This window comes from Canis lupus, chromosome 15, assembly GCF_003254725.2.
Source record: "Canis lupus dingo isolate Sandy chromosome 15, ASM325472v2, whole genome shotgun sequence".
Taxonomy (NCBI): Eukaryota; Metazoa; Chordata; class Mammalia; order Carnivora; family Canidae; genus Canis; species Canis lupus.
Genome location: NC_064257.1, coordinates 33,693,413 through 33,708,821, shown reverse-complemented (window position 1 = coordinate 33,708,821; position 15,409 = coordinate 33,693,413). Strand labels below are relative to the sequence as shown.

The window sequence follows — 15,409 nt, the reverse complement described above, 5'->3', positions numbered from 1 at the left end:
TATCATCATCTCAGTGTGGGTACACTTGTGTTCGTCAATTATGTGTCAATAAATGAATAACACAAAATGAATAACCTTTATGGGGCATGGATTTTTTTACAGCACAATGAATGCCCATTTAGCACCAGTGGGTAGGAAAATGGGATATTTGAGGTAAATAATCTGATTTTATTGGAATTACTCTTTTGATTTCCTTAGAATTACCACATAATCCATTTTCCATGAGTTTGACAATGATGTTGATTTGTATAGCTGCTAAACTGAAGTTTTATTCTTTAATCCAAAGTACTTGGAATTTTGCACTGCACAATTTCAGGGGGTGCCATTCATACAGACTGTGATGTGAATGGGCCCCACTTGGAGTGGTGCATTATGGCAGCCTTGCTGAAAGATGCTTATTTTGGGGGAGACAAAATTGCTTCCTAATTTATCTCATAGTTAGTATGCAGTGTGTGAAAAAATAATTTTTTCTTGTGGTTTGGATTTTGGACAAAATTGTGTCAGTGGCACAATTGGATTGAGAATGCAAATCTGGGGATCCGTGGGTGGCGCAGCGGTTTAGCGCCTGCCTTTGGCCCAGGGCGCGATCCTGGAGACCCGGAATCAAATCCCACGTCGGGCTCCTGGTGCATGGAGCCTGCTTCTCCCTCTGCCTGTGTCTCTGCCTCTCTCTCTCTCTCTCTCTCTGTGTGACTATCACAAATAAATAAAAAAATTTAAAAAAATGCAGATCTGGACCAACTATAACTTGTTTTTGTTTGCATCACTGAAATTTCAGCTGCTCTGCTTCCGTCCATCTTACCTATTAATACAAGCATAGGCCTTTCCTATGAGTGGAAACCTCAGGCATTTAGCATTTAAATTTTGTTGTGATTACCACATTTGAAACCTGAAGTAACTATAATCAAGGATTGAGTAGGTAATATATGGTAGTTGTACAAGTGTAGCCATTAGCTTGTAGGCCAATAAAAGTGACTATGCCACATAGTTTGCAATGAATGTTGATTAATTTACCTGTAAAACAACCAGGAGAGTGGGGTGCACTGGCACAGTAGATTAAAAAGAATGTAAAAGTATTAAAACTGCTTTTAAGAGCTGTTGTCTTTATCAGAATAAATATAAACATACTAAAATGTTAACTAGATTTTAGTTATTAGGAGTATAGCTACTTAAGTCGATATTCTATTTTTCTTTAATGAGCAGGTGGGAAAAATTTGGGGAAAACAGGTGGTACCATTAGCAACAAATTTTTTCTTTAGATACTGAACATTGGAGTAGATGCTGGGGATATAGTCCATAATACTTCTTCCCTTCAACAGGGAGGGAGGAATAGTGAACAGTAATAACAAAGTTAAAAGAGCATTATAGGGGTGCCTGGGTGGCACAGTTGGTTAAGCACCTGACTATTGGTTTCTTTTTTTTTTTTTTTTTAAAGACTTTATTTATTCATGAGAGACAGAGAGAAAGAGGCAGAGACACAGGCAGAGGGAGAAGGATGCTCCATGCAGGGATCCCGATGTGGGACTCGATCCTGGGACTCCAGGATCACATCCTGGGCCAAAGGCAGGTGCCAAACCGCTGAGCCACCCAGGGATCTCCCCACTCCCCCCACTTTTTAAAGATTTTATTTATTTATTCATGAGAGACAGAGACCGACTCTTGGTTTCAACTCAGGTTGTGATCTTGGGGTCTTGAGATTCAGCCCCATGTTAGGCATGGATGGAGTCTACTTGGGACCTCTCTCCCTCTGCCCCCTCCCCCCTGCTCTATCTCAATTTTTTTTTTAAGAAAAGAATTATAAAAGGGGACCTTCTAGTAGAAGGGAGCATATAACAGTAAGATTTAACCCATTCCAATAATAAAATGTTCAGTCAATTTAGTGCTAGAGAGAACCTTTGAAATATTCAAGGGACTAAATTTTAAGATTAGGTAGGTTAAATGAGTGTGTATGGTTGTATAACAAATTGATACAGTTAGAATTGGGATTAGAGATATTTTAGCTCCAAGTTTTTTCCCTGGTAGGTATATCAGGCCATATATTTGAAGTTAGTTCTCTTAATGTGAAATCAATTTCCTCTTTAAAGACTGTTCAACTATATAGAAGTTCTTTGATAAAGGGGTTAGCCAACTTTGATGTTCTCCTTTGACCTCATTTTATCCCAAAGAGATATTTAGCTTCTTAACCTCTTCATCTCCCCAACTCCTAGTCTGTTAACTCTTACTTTTTCTTCACTTTCTTCTTTATCTAGTTTAGCCTTTGTATTTTTAGCAAGCAATGGAGGTCAACTTTGGCTAGTTTAAGTAGAAATAGTATTTATTGAGTTATTAGATACCTCACATAATCTTCAGGGGTGCCAAAGACATTAGGCTCAGAATCACATCATGGTGGAGACGAGATGCTGTGTACTAGAACCTCTCCCGTGGTAGTCTGGAGGTAACTATTGCTATTATCTCCATAATGGATCTTCTGTATTTTAGCTTTGATGTATATACAGGTTTTGATTTAGCCTAGGTCTCACATGCTCAGTAGAAAGTTAGGAAATTTTCTAAGACTAAAGCTTCTGTTGAGGGAGGCATTATTCCCCAACAAGGCTGTCTGCCTGTCAGGTAGTATAAAGGAATGACGAACATCCACTATGAACCTCATTTTTCTTATGCTGCTAGGCATAATCCTGTGTGACTGTAGATAACTTTTTCTATTTTCTAACAATTACTTCAAACCTTGACATTCTTAAGCTCCGAATTCCAACATTACACTAAGGAGAGAGAGGGAAGATATGAATGAATGAGGAAACTTTACTATTGCTTAATAGTAGGCAAATGTGTAGACAGATGGCTGAAATTACACATATCAAGGCCTTAAAATGGATTATCAACTTCACCTAGTTGAAATTTTATGAAAGAAACCTACAGTCTAGATTAATTCTAACTTAAATGCTGTTTTAAGTGCAAGTTCAGTGGTTTTTGCTAATGCATCACTCATAATTTTAGTTTTCATTATACAGAAACAGGCATTTTAAAAAATTGCCTATTTTCATTCAATATGAATACAGAAGACCTTTCCTCCCCCACCTACTAAATTGTATATTTCCCAGAATTTAAGATACGCAAGTTTTTAAAAAGCTTTTTGATGAATTTGTTAATGGTACTTTAAGGACCTTGTAACAGCAGGCAATCTCAATGAAGTGTTACTGTAAGCTAGATTGTCTCTCTCTCTCTCTCTCTCTTTTTTTTTTAAGATTTTATTTATTCGTGAGAGACAGAGAGAGGCAGGGACACAGGCAGAGAGAGAAGCAGGCTCCCAGCAGGGAGCCCAATGTGGGATTTGATCCTGGGACTCCAGGATCACACCCTGGGCTGAAGGCTCAACCACTGAGCCAGTTGGGCGTCCCTAGATTGTCTCTTTATTCAGAGTTCTAAGACATCATTCCTAAGTCACAGAATTCATTAAGTCAGAAGGATGGGAAAAAAAAAAAAAAAAAAAGGACGGTTGGTTATGTTATTCAGATCATTAAAGGAATATTTTAAATTTTTGAGCCAGTGCTAGAGAAAGTCCAGGCAGTGGAGTGTTTATATTGTCTATGAAATCAGAAGCCAAGGAAAAAATGGAGATGTTCACTTTCATGAATCTACAAATTACAGTGCTGGGTATTCAAAGGATATTTTTACCATCAAGAATTTCATGAATGTTTTATGATGGGAGTATTTTTCATTGTCTTTACTGTGATACCGATATTTAGAAATCTTTCAAAAAACAGGAAAAAGATGGAGATGTAAAGTTATCTTTCCAGAAAACTTTTAAAATGTCTTTAGAATAACCAAGAACATAATGTGCTCCCAGTCTATTCCTGTTGTTCATGTAATTAGTATCCCTAATCACACCTGTACCTTCTTTAAAAACCTTGACATAAAAAAAAAACAAAACCCAAAAAACAAACCTTGACATATACCCCATTCGAAAATGCATCTTTCAAAAACTGGCTTTTATGTCTATTTTATGCCCACAGTGAAATAAATTCTTAGGAGACAAAGGTGTACTGTATTTTATTCTTCCTGTGAATTAGTTGACATGACAATGTCATGTACAAAATAAACAATTGTTAGTAAATTCATATTTCACAGTCAGCATTTCAGAGCATAGTGGTTTCATGTAATATCAGAAATAGACACAGTAGCTTACCATATAATAGGTAATTCCAGGTCAAAATGGCATATACCAATTTTTCTGTCAAGCAAAGCATAGTTTTTTCTACTTCATTTATGTGGCTAAGACTGTATTCTTCTTCAATTGCCAGTCCCAAAGGATGAAAAGAAAAAAAGTGATATTGTGGCTTAAATTACCTCTTTAATGAAGCACTTCTTCATGATTATGAAGGACTGAAAAGAGAACTTCCTTAACTTCTGTGCTATTTACAGTCCTGCCAAACATTTGAGATGTACTGTTCATATTGTTAATTGTCTTTGTAGATAACATTGAAATTAAGAAATCAGGCTTTGAAGCCAAACTGAGTCCAGTTACCTGGATTTCAATCTTGGCTCTGCCACTTGCTAGCTTTGGTTATAAGTGGTCACTCTGAGTTTCTCATTTCCCTCATTTGTAAAACGGGTATGAAGATTAAGTGAGTTAATAATACATGTAGAGTCACTGTTTGGCACAGTTATTTTTTGATTTTTTACTGATTCTCTGCATATCTGAGCTCAGTGCTTGAGAATTGCAGAGTTCCTGCCCTTATGGAATTTAAGAGTAGTGTGGGGGTGGGGTTGGGGGCACAGACTATAGTACAACCTGATGTGTTTGGTGGAACTGAAGAATCGGGGGGGCGGGTGGTAGACAAGGAATTCAGCCTAATGGTTTTCCTTGTTGGTGGCACGCTTTGTTATTAGTACGATTTTCAGATTTTTGTCTGTTGTCAGTGATTGGAATAATTTTAAATGCTGTTCCTGGGTGGAAGTTACCCACTAACACAGTTAAGTATAGTAATGCATATCAGCTCTGTGTGGTGCCTAAGCATGGATACATTTATTCTTTGAACAAGCATGTGTTTAGCACTTGATCACCACTATATGCTAGCTGGAGTTTGCATCTTCAAATAGTTATTGTCCTAGCTGTATTGAGTAGTGGTAATGCCCAGGAAACTGTGGAAGTATAGGGGAGATGCTTCCAGACTAATTCAGACCTGAGAAACAAGTTGATTGAATATACTTAGCTTTTCAGAAGTCCTTCTGGCTTCCAAGTTTCTTTTTCTTTTCACTGAACTTAGTGGAAGTACTGATTTGGTCTTGGGTTGAGAGGAAAAAAAACAGATTTCTAGCCCAGGTCATTCTACTCCATCTCTTGGATGTTATTACTCAAAGTGGAATACAGAGTACAGTTGACCCTAAGAGTGTGTTGCCTTTGAACTGCATGGATACACTTACACGAGTCCACTTGTACGTGGATTTTTTTTTGTTTTTGATAAATTCAGTACAGTAGTATTAAATGTACTTTCTCTTCCTTATGATTTTTTTAAAACATGTTCTTTAGCTTACTTTATTGTAAGAATACGGTATATAATACAAATAAAAAATGTGTTAATTGCCTTATAGGTAAGGCTTCTGGTCAGCAGTAGGCTATTAGTAAGTAAGTTTTTGGGGGGGGGATCAAAAGTTATGCTTAGATTTTCAACTGTGCAGGGTGTTGGTGCCCCTACCTCCTGTGTTGTTCATGGGTCAGCTGTACTTTCTTGCTGCTTGTCAGTCCAACTAGAAATAAAGCTTTTCATTAAAGGGATACCTTGGTCTAAAATCTTAAGATTTATTAGTCCCCCACACCTTTTTTAAAGATTTCATTTATTTATTCATGAGGGAGACAGAGACATAGGCAGAGGAAGAAGCAGGCTCCATGCAGGGAGCCCAACTTGGGACTTGATCCCAGGACTCCAGGATCACGCCCTGAGCCGAAGGCAGAGAGGCTCAACTGCTGAGCCACCCAGGCGTCCCAGGGTTTATTAATCCTTGGTACCTAAGTGTTTGAAACAGCTTCTTCCATTTTTCCTTCTTTTCAGATAAGGACATTGTGAGGTTTATGTGTGTGGCAGTAGAGGGAGAAAAAGAAGAAGGTGGAGGATATGCCTTGAATTGTTATTCTCATCTGACTTTAGGATAAACATTTAAAATAAATTTAGTGAATTAGGGTAAGATAATTTATGAGCCATTTGCAAAGGAAAAGGGGTTGAAATAAGTGATGTCTTTTGTCCACTAGGGGGTAGTGTGGACTGTAAAAAAATTAAAATGATTCTTAAGGGATTAACCCTTATTTCTTCATATAGTTGCCTTGTTTTAAGTAATTTCTGTCTGTACTATGTTTTTTTTGAAATTGCTACAAATCATTATTTTCAGACATAATCTTGTGACGGGAACAAACAGTAGCACCCACATTCCTGTTATTAGTGATTCAGATGTTGTAACATTACTGTTTGTATAGAATTTTTTGAGGGGAAAAAGGTGATACTTTTAAGTTTCTCTACCAGATTTTACTATAGGAAACAAATTATTTTAATAATCTGTGAGTAACAGTATAACAGGATTGTGTTTCACTGTCCTATATGGTAGCTACTAGCCCCAGGTGGCTATTGAGCAGTTGAGGTGTGGCTAGTTTAAATTGATACATTATAAGTATAAATTACTGGATTTTGAAGATTTTGGATGAAAAAAGATTATGAAGTATTAATTTCTATATTGATTACATGTTGAAATGATGCTATTGAAATTGATACATTATAACTATAAATTACTGGATTTTGAAGATTTTGGATAAAAAAAGATGAAATATTAATTTCTATATTGATTACATGTTGAAATGATGCTATTTGAATATATTAAATAAAATATTTTAACTATTTACTTTTTAATGTGACTAGCAGAAAATTTAATATATTTGCAGCTCATATTTCTGTTGGGCAGCACTGCTGTAGAGAAACATTCATCACCCATTTTTATCAAATGCTGTACACACCTCTATCTGAACTTCTGATTTTGTAAGGATGTGGTGTAGTGGGGAAATTAAGCACAGTTTTGTCTCTGTTTCTAATCCCAGCCAGAATAAATACAGTCAGTTCTGTTATAATGAGATCTATGTGTTCCTAAAATTCATTGTGTTAACCAGAATTGTGCAGTAAAAATCACATGGCTCATGGATAAAATGATAGGGACATAACACTCAAAAAACGGTAAAAATTTTTTTTTGAATGCCCACTTACTGTAGATGATGAAGTTGTAGATGACCTTAAGTAGTTTACAATCGAAAACTTGGCTTTTGCTGTATCGCTAATCCCCAAAAAGGAGCCTCTGTTTGTTAATATTTTAGAACTGCTTGTAGATGTAGTTAAGAGAGATTGGAGTAGACATGGAGTAAGCATCATTGAGGCATCTCTCAGTTTGATAAGACTGATTGTGATAACAAAATTGATAGTGTTTTCAAGTATGGTCAGATGGCTCTTGGGTGAGATGATCTAAAAGATCCACAATTAACATTATTAGTAATACATTGCATTTTTGTGTTTCAGAGAATACACTTAACTGCTTAACTGTGCCACCTAGGTGCTGCCAGAGAATATTCTAAATGGGGAAAATCCTAATTGCTGTAGATATATGTTGGAAGTATATATAGAAAGTTACTAATTGAAAAAAAAAAGTTACTAACTGGATCAACTTTTCTCATATTGCCTCTCTCTTTCTTAGAAGGGGGGAGGGGCCGGGGGGGGGAGCCTAGACTCTCAAGCAGATTCCCTGCTGAGTGTGGAGCCCCCACCTGGGGCTAGATCTCAGGACCCTGAGATCATGACTTTACTTGAGCCCAAATCAAGATGCTCAACTAACTGAGCCACCCCGGTGCCCCTGCCACTCCACTCTGTAAGAATACTATTTATTATCTAAAATTTTACTGTTCATAATTCAGTCATTGCCTTAAAAAATGTATAATAAAACTTAGATTGCTTAATAGTGACCATAAGTTGTTATTGAACTTTAAAATGGGACAAGACCTAGTTAATGGAATTTAGTCGACAGTCAAAGGCTACAGTTTACTGTGGTATAATCCTGGAATTTGCTCTTCAAGTCCCAGTAGATCTATTGATGAGTAGGTCAATTTGATGTTATTTAATTCCTTTTAAAAGTATTTAAACAAGTAGGATCATAATGCAACAAACGGTTATTCTGTTTTTTTTTTTTAAACAAACTGCTATTTAATCTTAAAGTTTGTTATTGTGCTTTGTTCTTACATTCTTTTTGAGTTGGTTGTATGTGGCTGCTACCTTCTTATGTGATCTTATTTGTTAAGTCTTTATAGTATCTCTTTTGATCTTCAAAGCAACTCTGCATGAGAGGTAATCTTAATTATGATATAGATAAGTCAGCTGAGGCTCAGAGCAGTGTAAATTATTTGCTCAAAGTAATGGTTAAGTTAGCAATGCAGTAGGAATTTGAACCCGTAACTTCTAGACTTGATGAAACCCCACTGTACTTCGCTGTTTTTCTACCAGAGGATAATACAAAACTAGAAGGTGTTTCATACTTAACCATGTGTGAGTAATAGCAGGAAGGATTTTATTTCCTATCCACTTTTGCCTTTTTCGGGAAAAAAATTGACTTCAGCTTCTGTGGATGAGACTTGTTCCATTTGGTTTGGTTTTTATTCATTTTTCCTCCCATGATTTATGCTGTGGGTTTGTTTGGGAAGTCAGTGCCATGTAGTCAAATAATGATGCATCTGTTTATTATATCAAAATCCATGAGAACTTGAGAACATATGAAAACTATTTCAAAAGGTTTTCCACACCTAAAAGCTTATTCTAGAATGTGTTCTGATTAGATCTTACAATTGATTAGGCCATGTGATATGTTTAAGATACACAATTTTTAGAAAGACTCTTATTTTGAGGGGGAACTGAAGATGAGGAAGGAATGCTAAATCTGACAAATCTGACAATGTGTTCTAAGTGATTTTGAGGCTATTTTGGGATCTGATCTTGGAAACCCTTCTGGCAGCTTTTTATAGTTTTGTATAGAGCTGCTACTACTTTGTGTAACCAGGGAGTGGGGTTTTGGGGTTCCTAGACCCCAGCCTTTTTTTCCCCAGTCTCCCTCCTAATGGATTTCTAAAAATATTAAGTCCTGGGGCAAAACAATAGGAGGATGGAGATGAGGAGAGGTCAGAATTCAAGGAATTGTACCATCCAGTTTTTTTTTTCTTATTCTTTTATTCTTATTGTTCATCCTTAATATTTTTATTATCTTTATTTTTTTGCTAAAAGTGAAGGCCAGCTGTTTTTTTTTCTAATTCCATGTTGAAGGACTTCCCACAGTGAGAGGCTTCATTACTGCCTCTTGAGATTTTTTTTTTTAAAGACTTTATTTACTTGAGAGAGGGAGAGAGCAAGAGAATATGAGGGTGGGGAGGGAGGCAGAGGGAGAGGGCAAAGCAGATTCCCCACTGAGCAGGGAACCCAATGCCGGGTGTGAACCCTGGACCCTGGGATCATGACCTGAGCTAAAGGCAGATGCTTAAGTGATTGAGCCACCCAGGCGCCCCTCCTCTTGAGATTTTTAATGCTCTGAAAATGTGTTACTTTGAACCCAAAGAATATTTAGCTGAAAGTAGTTTACAGCAGCTCAGTTTCTCATTTTCCCTTGCATTGCCATGATTAAACCAAAGCAAAAAGAAAAAAAAAACTGGCCTCTAATTAAAGTACTGAAGATATTTCTTTAAATGGCTATGGGTTTAACACAGTTTGGGAAAGGGTTTAATTTTTTATCTGCATCTTATGATTATTTCAGTATATAACAGGGAAATCTCTTTTAGTATGTGCCCTGTACACTGTAGAATGAAATGGTGTATAAGGTGTATGTTTTTTCTTAAGTGAAGGCAGTGTAAATACAATATTCTTATTCATTGTTTTTCATATCTAAAACTTTAGATATAGCAGTGTTCTAAAACTTCGACTGCACATGCCTATTCATAGAAGTATATTACTAATATATAAAATTACACATGGTATTGTCAGTTTCTTTTATTGTATGTTAACTATTTTGGGCTAAAAATAAGTTTATAAATAGAAATTAGATTATTTCTTCCCATGCCTGAATGGATCCTTTTGTCTTCCTCCTGTGATGTGCACATCCTGCTTTGAATAACACTGCTTTAATGTTAAAGATGCGATTCTGATAGTTTATTACTTGTTTGTAACATCAAATAGATTCATAATTCAGCAAGTATTTATTGAACATCTGTGGTGCCGGGCAGGGTTCCAAATGCTGAGGATATAGCAGTAAATAAAACAGTTACAAATCTCCTTTTATGGCACTTCCATTCTGAACAAAATAAGTGAGATATGTAATATGTTTGTAGCGCTATGGAGATAAAGTTGGGGAACAGGAATAGGGACAGTGTGGGATAGGGTGGAATGGGCTTTTGTTTCCATTATGGAGGCCTTGCAGAGAAAACACATTTGAATGAAGATCTTAGGAGTTCTGAGGGGGCAAACCAGATAGAAATTTCAGGGGGAAAAAAGCAAGAGCAAAGCCTTTGAGGGAGGAGTATGCCTGGCAGGTTGGAAAATTACAAAACAGCTAATCTGGCTAGAGCAAAGTGCCACGATGGGAGTAGGTTGGGGGAAATATAGCTAAAGATGTGATAAAAGTAGCTAGAGTGAGGGAATCATATAAAGCCTTTTCTTGGGGGGCCATTATAAGGACTTTGAAAGGTCCGTGAAACACAGACCTAAGGGGGAGGGGGGCTAGGGAATGAGGTCAGAAGCAGGAAGAACAAAAGTGAGGCTACTGCAGTATGCCAGCTGAGAGCTGATGGTGGCTTGGATGAGAAGTGGAGCCGCAGGGGGTAAGAAGGCAGTCCAACAGATTTTGAAATTCAAGCCAACAAAATATGCCGATCAGGTTAGATGTGGTGGGATATGAAGGAAAAGATTTGATCAGTTGGAAGGATGGATTTATGGTTAACTGATATGAAGAAGGCTTTGAAGGAAGAACAAGTTGAGGGTGAGGAAAGTCATGCTAAGTTTGGGATGCTTATTAGACGCTCAAGAGGAGCTGTTGAACAGGTCATTATGGATAGAAGAGGCATGATCCAGGGGTAAGATCTGTGCTGGATATGAATTTGGGGAGATGGTCATATACAGGGTGCATTTAATATTTAGATTCATTGGACAATATGGGATCACTATGAAGCGTATAGATAGAGAGGCCCTAGGACAGAGCCCTGGTGCACTTCAGTGTTGAGGAGTCAGGGAGGAACCAGCAAGGAGTTTGCAGCCAGACAAGTAGGAAGAGTCAGGAGACAGGAGAGCTTGGCTACAGGAAGCTGGGTGATGTTTTGCAAGGAGGAGGGCAGACCAACTGGGTAAGATGTTACATTTAGGTCAAATAAGATGAAGATTAAGCATTGACTATTTGATTTAACTGTGTGGGAATCACTTGTGACCTCAACAGGCAGGTTAATGGCTATACCCGGATTGGAGAGTTGTGTTCAAGATAGGGGAGGACAAATATTGGAGACAAGCAAATAGAGGTAACTTTTAAAGAGCAGCAAAGCATTGGAGCTTTTGTTGGTGGAGGGTGGGGGAAGAGTAAGGTCAAGATTATTTTTTGCTTTTATGGGGAGAAATTAAAGCAAGTTAGTAGAGTTTGGGGAAAGATCCAGTGAAGAAGGGGAACTGATGACTCAGGAGAGAAAAGATGCTTGAATAGGTGAGAAGAAGATAAGATCCAGTGTTTTGGAGGAGAGATCAGTCTTAGCCAAGAGTGACAACCATTTCATCCACAGGACGACAGGCAAAGCACATGGGCACACCGTTGAAGGTGGGTATACAGGTGCTACAGTGGGAAATTTAAGGAAGTGTCTGTTTTCTTGTGAAATAGAAAGCAGAGTCATCAGCCAAAAGTGAAGGTGAGGATAGAGATATTGGAGGTTTGAAGAGAGAAAGGAGAAAGATTGAAAAGAGAACTAATGGTTGTTGGGAAGCAGATAAGGGTCCAGGTTGTATATATTTCTCTAGCCCTGTTTAGGTGCCCAGGCAATTGGCCCCCCTACATTCTCTCTTCTGTTTTTCAGAGGAAAGATTTTCAGTAACTTTTTAGAACTAATTTTACTTTTTAAAAATAATTAAAATATTTCATTTTTAAGTAATCGTCACACCCAACATGGAGCTCGAATTCATAACCCCAAGACAAGAATTTCATGCTCTGCTGACTGAGCCAGCTACGTGCCCCTAATTTTATTTTTTAAACAGCTTGGTTTTGGTAGTTCCAGATATGTTATTTTCTTTTTTTCTCTTCTCTCTCTCTCGTCTCCTCCTTACCACTCTTCTTCACTTCTCTTAGTATAAAATCGGTTTCATTAGTCTAATTTTTATTATCAACATATTTTCAGACGTTTGTAGCTGCAGTGTATATGTCATCAGTATTCACTTGCAGTTGCATTCAGGTGACTGGGATTATTTAAGTAGTCTTTTCTTTGAACTTCGAGTTTTATAAAACAAAAACCCTTGGGGAGATTGGAGATGTTCTGTTAAGTCCAATTCCAAGAAGTGAACTTAATTTTTAACTTGATGTTTAGCAAAGTAACGTATGTTTCATAAATGTATTATGTTTTTCTGTTATAGGAAACCCAGCGTTTGCTGGCAGAACCGGTTCCTGGCATTAAAGCAGAACCAGATGAGAGCAACGCCCGTTATTTTCATGTGGTCATTGCTGGCCCCCAGGATTCCCCCTTTGAGGGAGGGACTTTTAAACTTGAACTATTCCTTCCAGAAGAATACCCAATGGCAGCCCCTAAAGTACGTTTCATGACCAAAATTTATCATCCTAATGTAGACAAGTTGGGAAGAATATGTTTAGATATTTTGAAAGGTAAGTGTTACCTTTATCAATATGTTATTAAGATTTCTAAAAAAAAAAAAAAAAAAAAAAAAAAGATTTCTCCTTTTTTTCGTAAGCATTCCATATTGAGAATCTGAACATTGAAAACTTGCCTTATATAAAGACCACAGAAATCTGTGGGAATGAAATGCAGTAGTTCTGGGGCTGTTGTTTCATGCTTGATCATTCTGGGCCTGTTGCCTTCATAGATAAGTGGTCCCCAGCACTGCAGATCCGCACAGTTCTGCTATCGATCCAGGCTTTGTTAAGTGCTCCCAATCCAGATGATCCGTTAGCAAATGATGTAGCGGAGCAGTGGAAGACCAACGAAGCCCAAGCCATAGAAACAGGTATTTAATATCCATTCTCCTTTGCACCACTTCTACTTTTTAAAACAAATATATACTACTTTTTAAAAAACTTATTTTAGAGTCTTAACAAAAAACAAAAAATACATTAAGGGGGATAAGTCATCCACTTCTAGTATGTAGAACCTCTTAACAACAGATATTTAAGCTCTATCTTAGGGCCTTTGTGACCCCCCAAATGTAAAGGCAACCTATAATTGGGAGCTCTTCAACTCTTGTGTAACCTATACCTGGTTTATCAAATACTGAGTGTGTACCATTCATCTAGCAGTACATAAAGATAATGGAAAACTTTTAAACTCTTTTGAGCTGCTTTTGTAATTCATCTGATTAATAAAACTATGTCAGTTTATAGCTAGGGAATTTGAAATCAGTAAGCTTCTTCCTGTTACAGAGTTTAACAAAATTAGTGGAGAGCATATCTAGAAATGGAGGCAAAAGATAACTCTTTTCATCCTGAATTTTGTAGAACTTCTGGATTACATTGTAGTGTTTTGGTAATTAGATATACACAGTCTTTTTGTCTGATTCAGATGATAGAAAATGGCATGAATTTAACATAATACTGCTTTATTTTTATAGAGTTTAGAAAGTAACATTGAACTAAGTGAAATAATAATTGCACGTTTGTTTTTGTCTACAGCTAGAGCATGGACTAGGCTATATGCCATGAATAATATTTAAAACCGATCTGATCATCAAGTGTGCATCACTTCTCCTGTTCTGCCAAGACTTCTTCCTTTTTTGTTTGCATTTAATGGACACAGTCTTAGAAACATTACAGAATAAAAGCCCAGACATCTTCAGTCCTTTGGTGATTAAATGCACATTAGCAAATCTATGTCTTGTCCTGATTCACTGTTGTAAAGCATGAGCAGAGGCTAGAAGTACCATCTGGATTGTTGTGAAACGTTTAAAAGCAGTGGCCCCTCTTCTGCTTTTATTCATTTCCCCCATCATGGTTTAAGTATAAAGCACTGTGAATGAAGGTAGTTGTCAGGGTTAGCTGCAGGGGTGTGGGTGTTTTTCTTTATTATTATTTTTGAGGGGGAGAGGTAGTTTTATTTTAATTCTATGGGCTCCTTTCCCCCTTTTTATGGTGATCTAATTGCATCGGTTAAAAGCAGCTAACCAGTTCTTTAGAATATGCTCTCTAGCCAAGTCTAACTTTATTTAGACGCTGTAGATGGACAAGCTTGATTGTTTGAACCAAAATGGGAACATTAAACAAACATCACAGCCCTCACTAATAACATTGTGACTTTGCTGTCAAGTGTAGAATCCTTCCTTCAAGAAAAAGCTTGTGACCATTTTGTATGGCTTGTCTGGAAACTTCTGTAAATCTTATGTTTTAGTAAAATATTTTTTGTTATTCTACTTTGCCTTTGTACAGTTTATTTTACTGTGTTTATTTCATTTTCCCAATGTGACAATCGTATTTAAAAATTAAAACTGATGGAACATTCTGTTTTGGTCTTCACCATCTGACATGTTGAATGGCAAGAGGTGGATTTTGCCAGTTTTTTTTCCACTGATGCAAACTTGTGTTAGGATATCACTGAATGGAGTATTTATAAGTGGGCCCTGAGCATGCGTAAAGCATCGGTATCTGCTATTTTTTTTACCTCCTAAAATTTTGAATAAATATGTTTGTGTTGTCTGATTAGTTAGATGATCATTGGTATCTTGCCATGATCTTTGAAACTTACTGTACAGGGGAGTCACAGTAAAGCAGCAGTTGTGACCGACTTTGTGTAGGACTTACATGTTGTGCCACATTTGTTTGTGTCTGGCATTTGGGATATGACCTTTTTCTTAGTTCTTGTCTGAAAACTTCATGTGTAACCACTGGTGCATGCTCTTAGGAAATACCAATGTGATAATCATTCGAGGTTTGCTGAGGCATTCCTTATAGATCTGAGGGGCAAGATCTCAAGCAACCAGTTTACGTCAGTGTCATCTGTAAGGTTTCTTCCTCTGAGAGCATCAAATCCTCAGTTAGTGATTCTTACTTTCATCCTTCAGTATTTGCTAGGGGAGCTCCTATTGTTTGATAGTAATTTTTTCTGCATTGAGAGAGTTGCTCCCCTCAAAAAACTGTTCTTTCCCTGCCTTCTCCATATCGAATTCCT

At 37.2% G+C, this 15,409-nt stretch overlaps 1 protein-coding gene across 1 annotated transcript in view; it reads left to right on the top strand.

The window, feature by feature from the left end:
- The window catches only part of UBE2N (ubiquitin conjugating enzyme E2 N), a 34,716-nt gene extending 20,598 nt beyond the window's left edge, over positions 1–14,118 (top strand). Inside the window, exons 2-4 of the mRNA XM_025438793.3 lie at positions 12,654–12,900; positions 13,119–13,259; positions 13,921–14,118. Coding sequence (XP_025294578.1) covers positions 12,654–12,900; positions 13,119–13,259; positions 13,921–13,961 — 429 coding nt within the window. The 3' untranslated portion in view covers positions 13,962–14,118. The remainder of the gene's footprint in view (positions 1–12,653; positions 12,901–13,118; positions 13,260–13,920) is intronic.
- Positions 14,119–15,409: the final 1,291 nt, after the last annotated feature.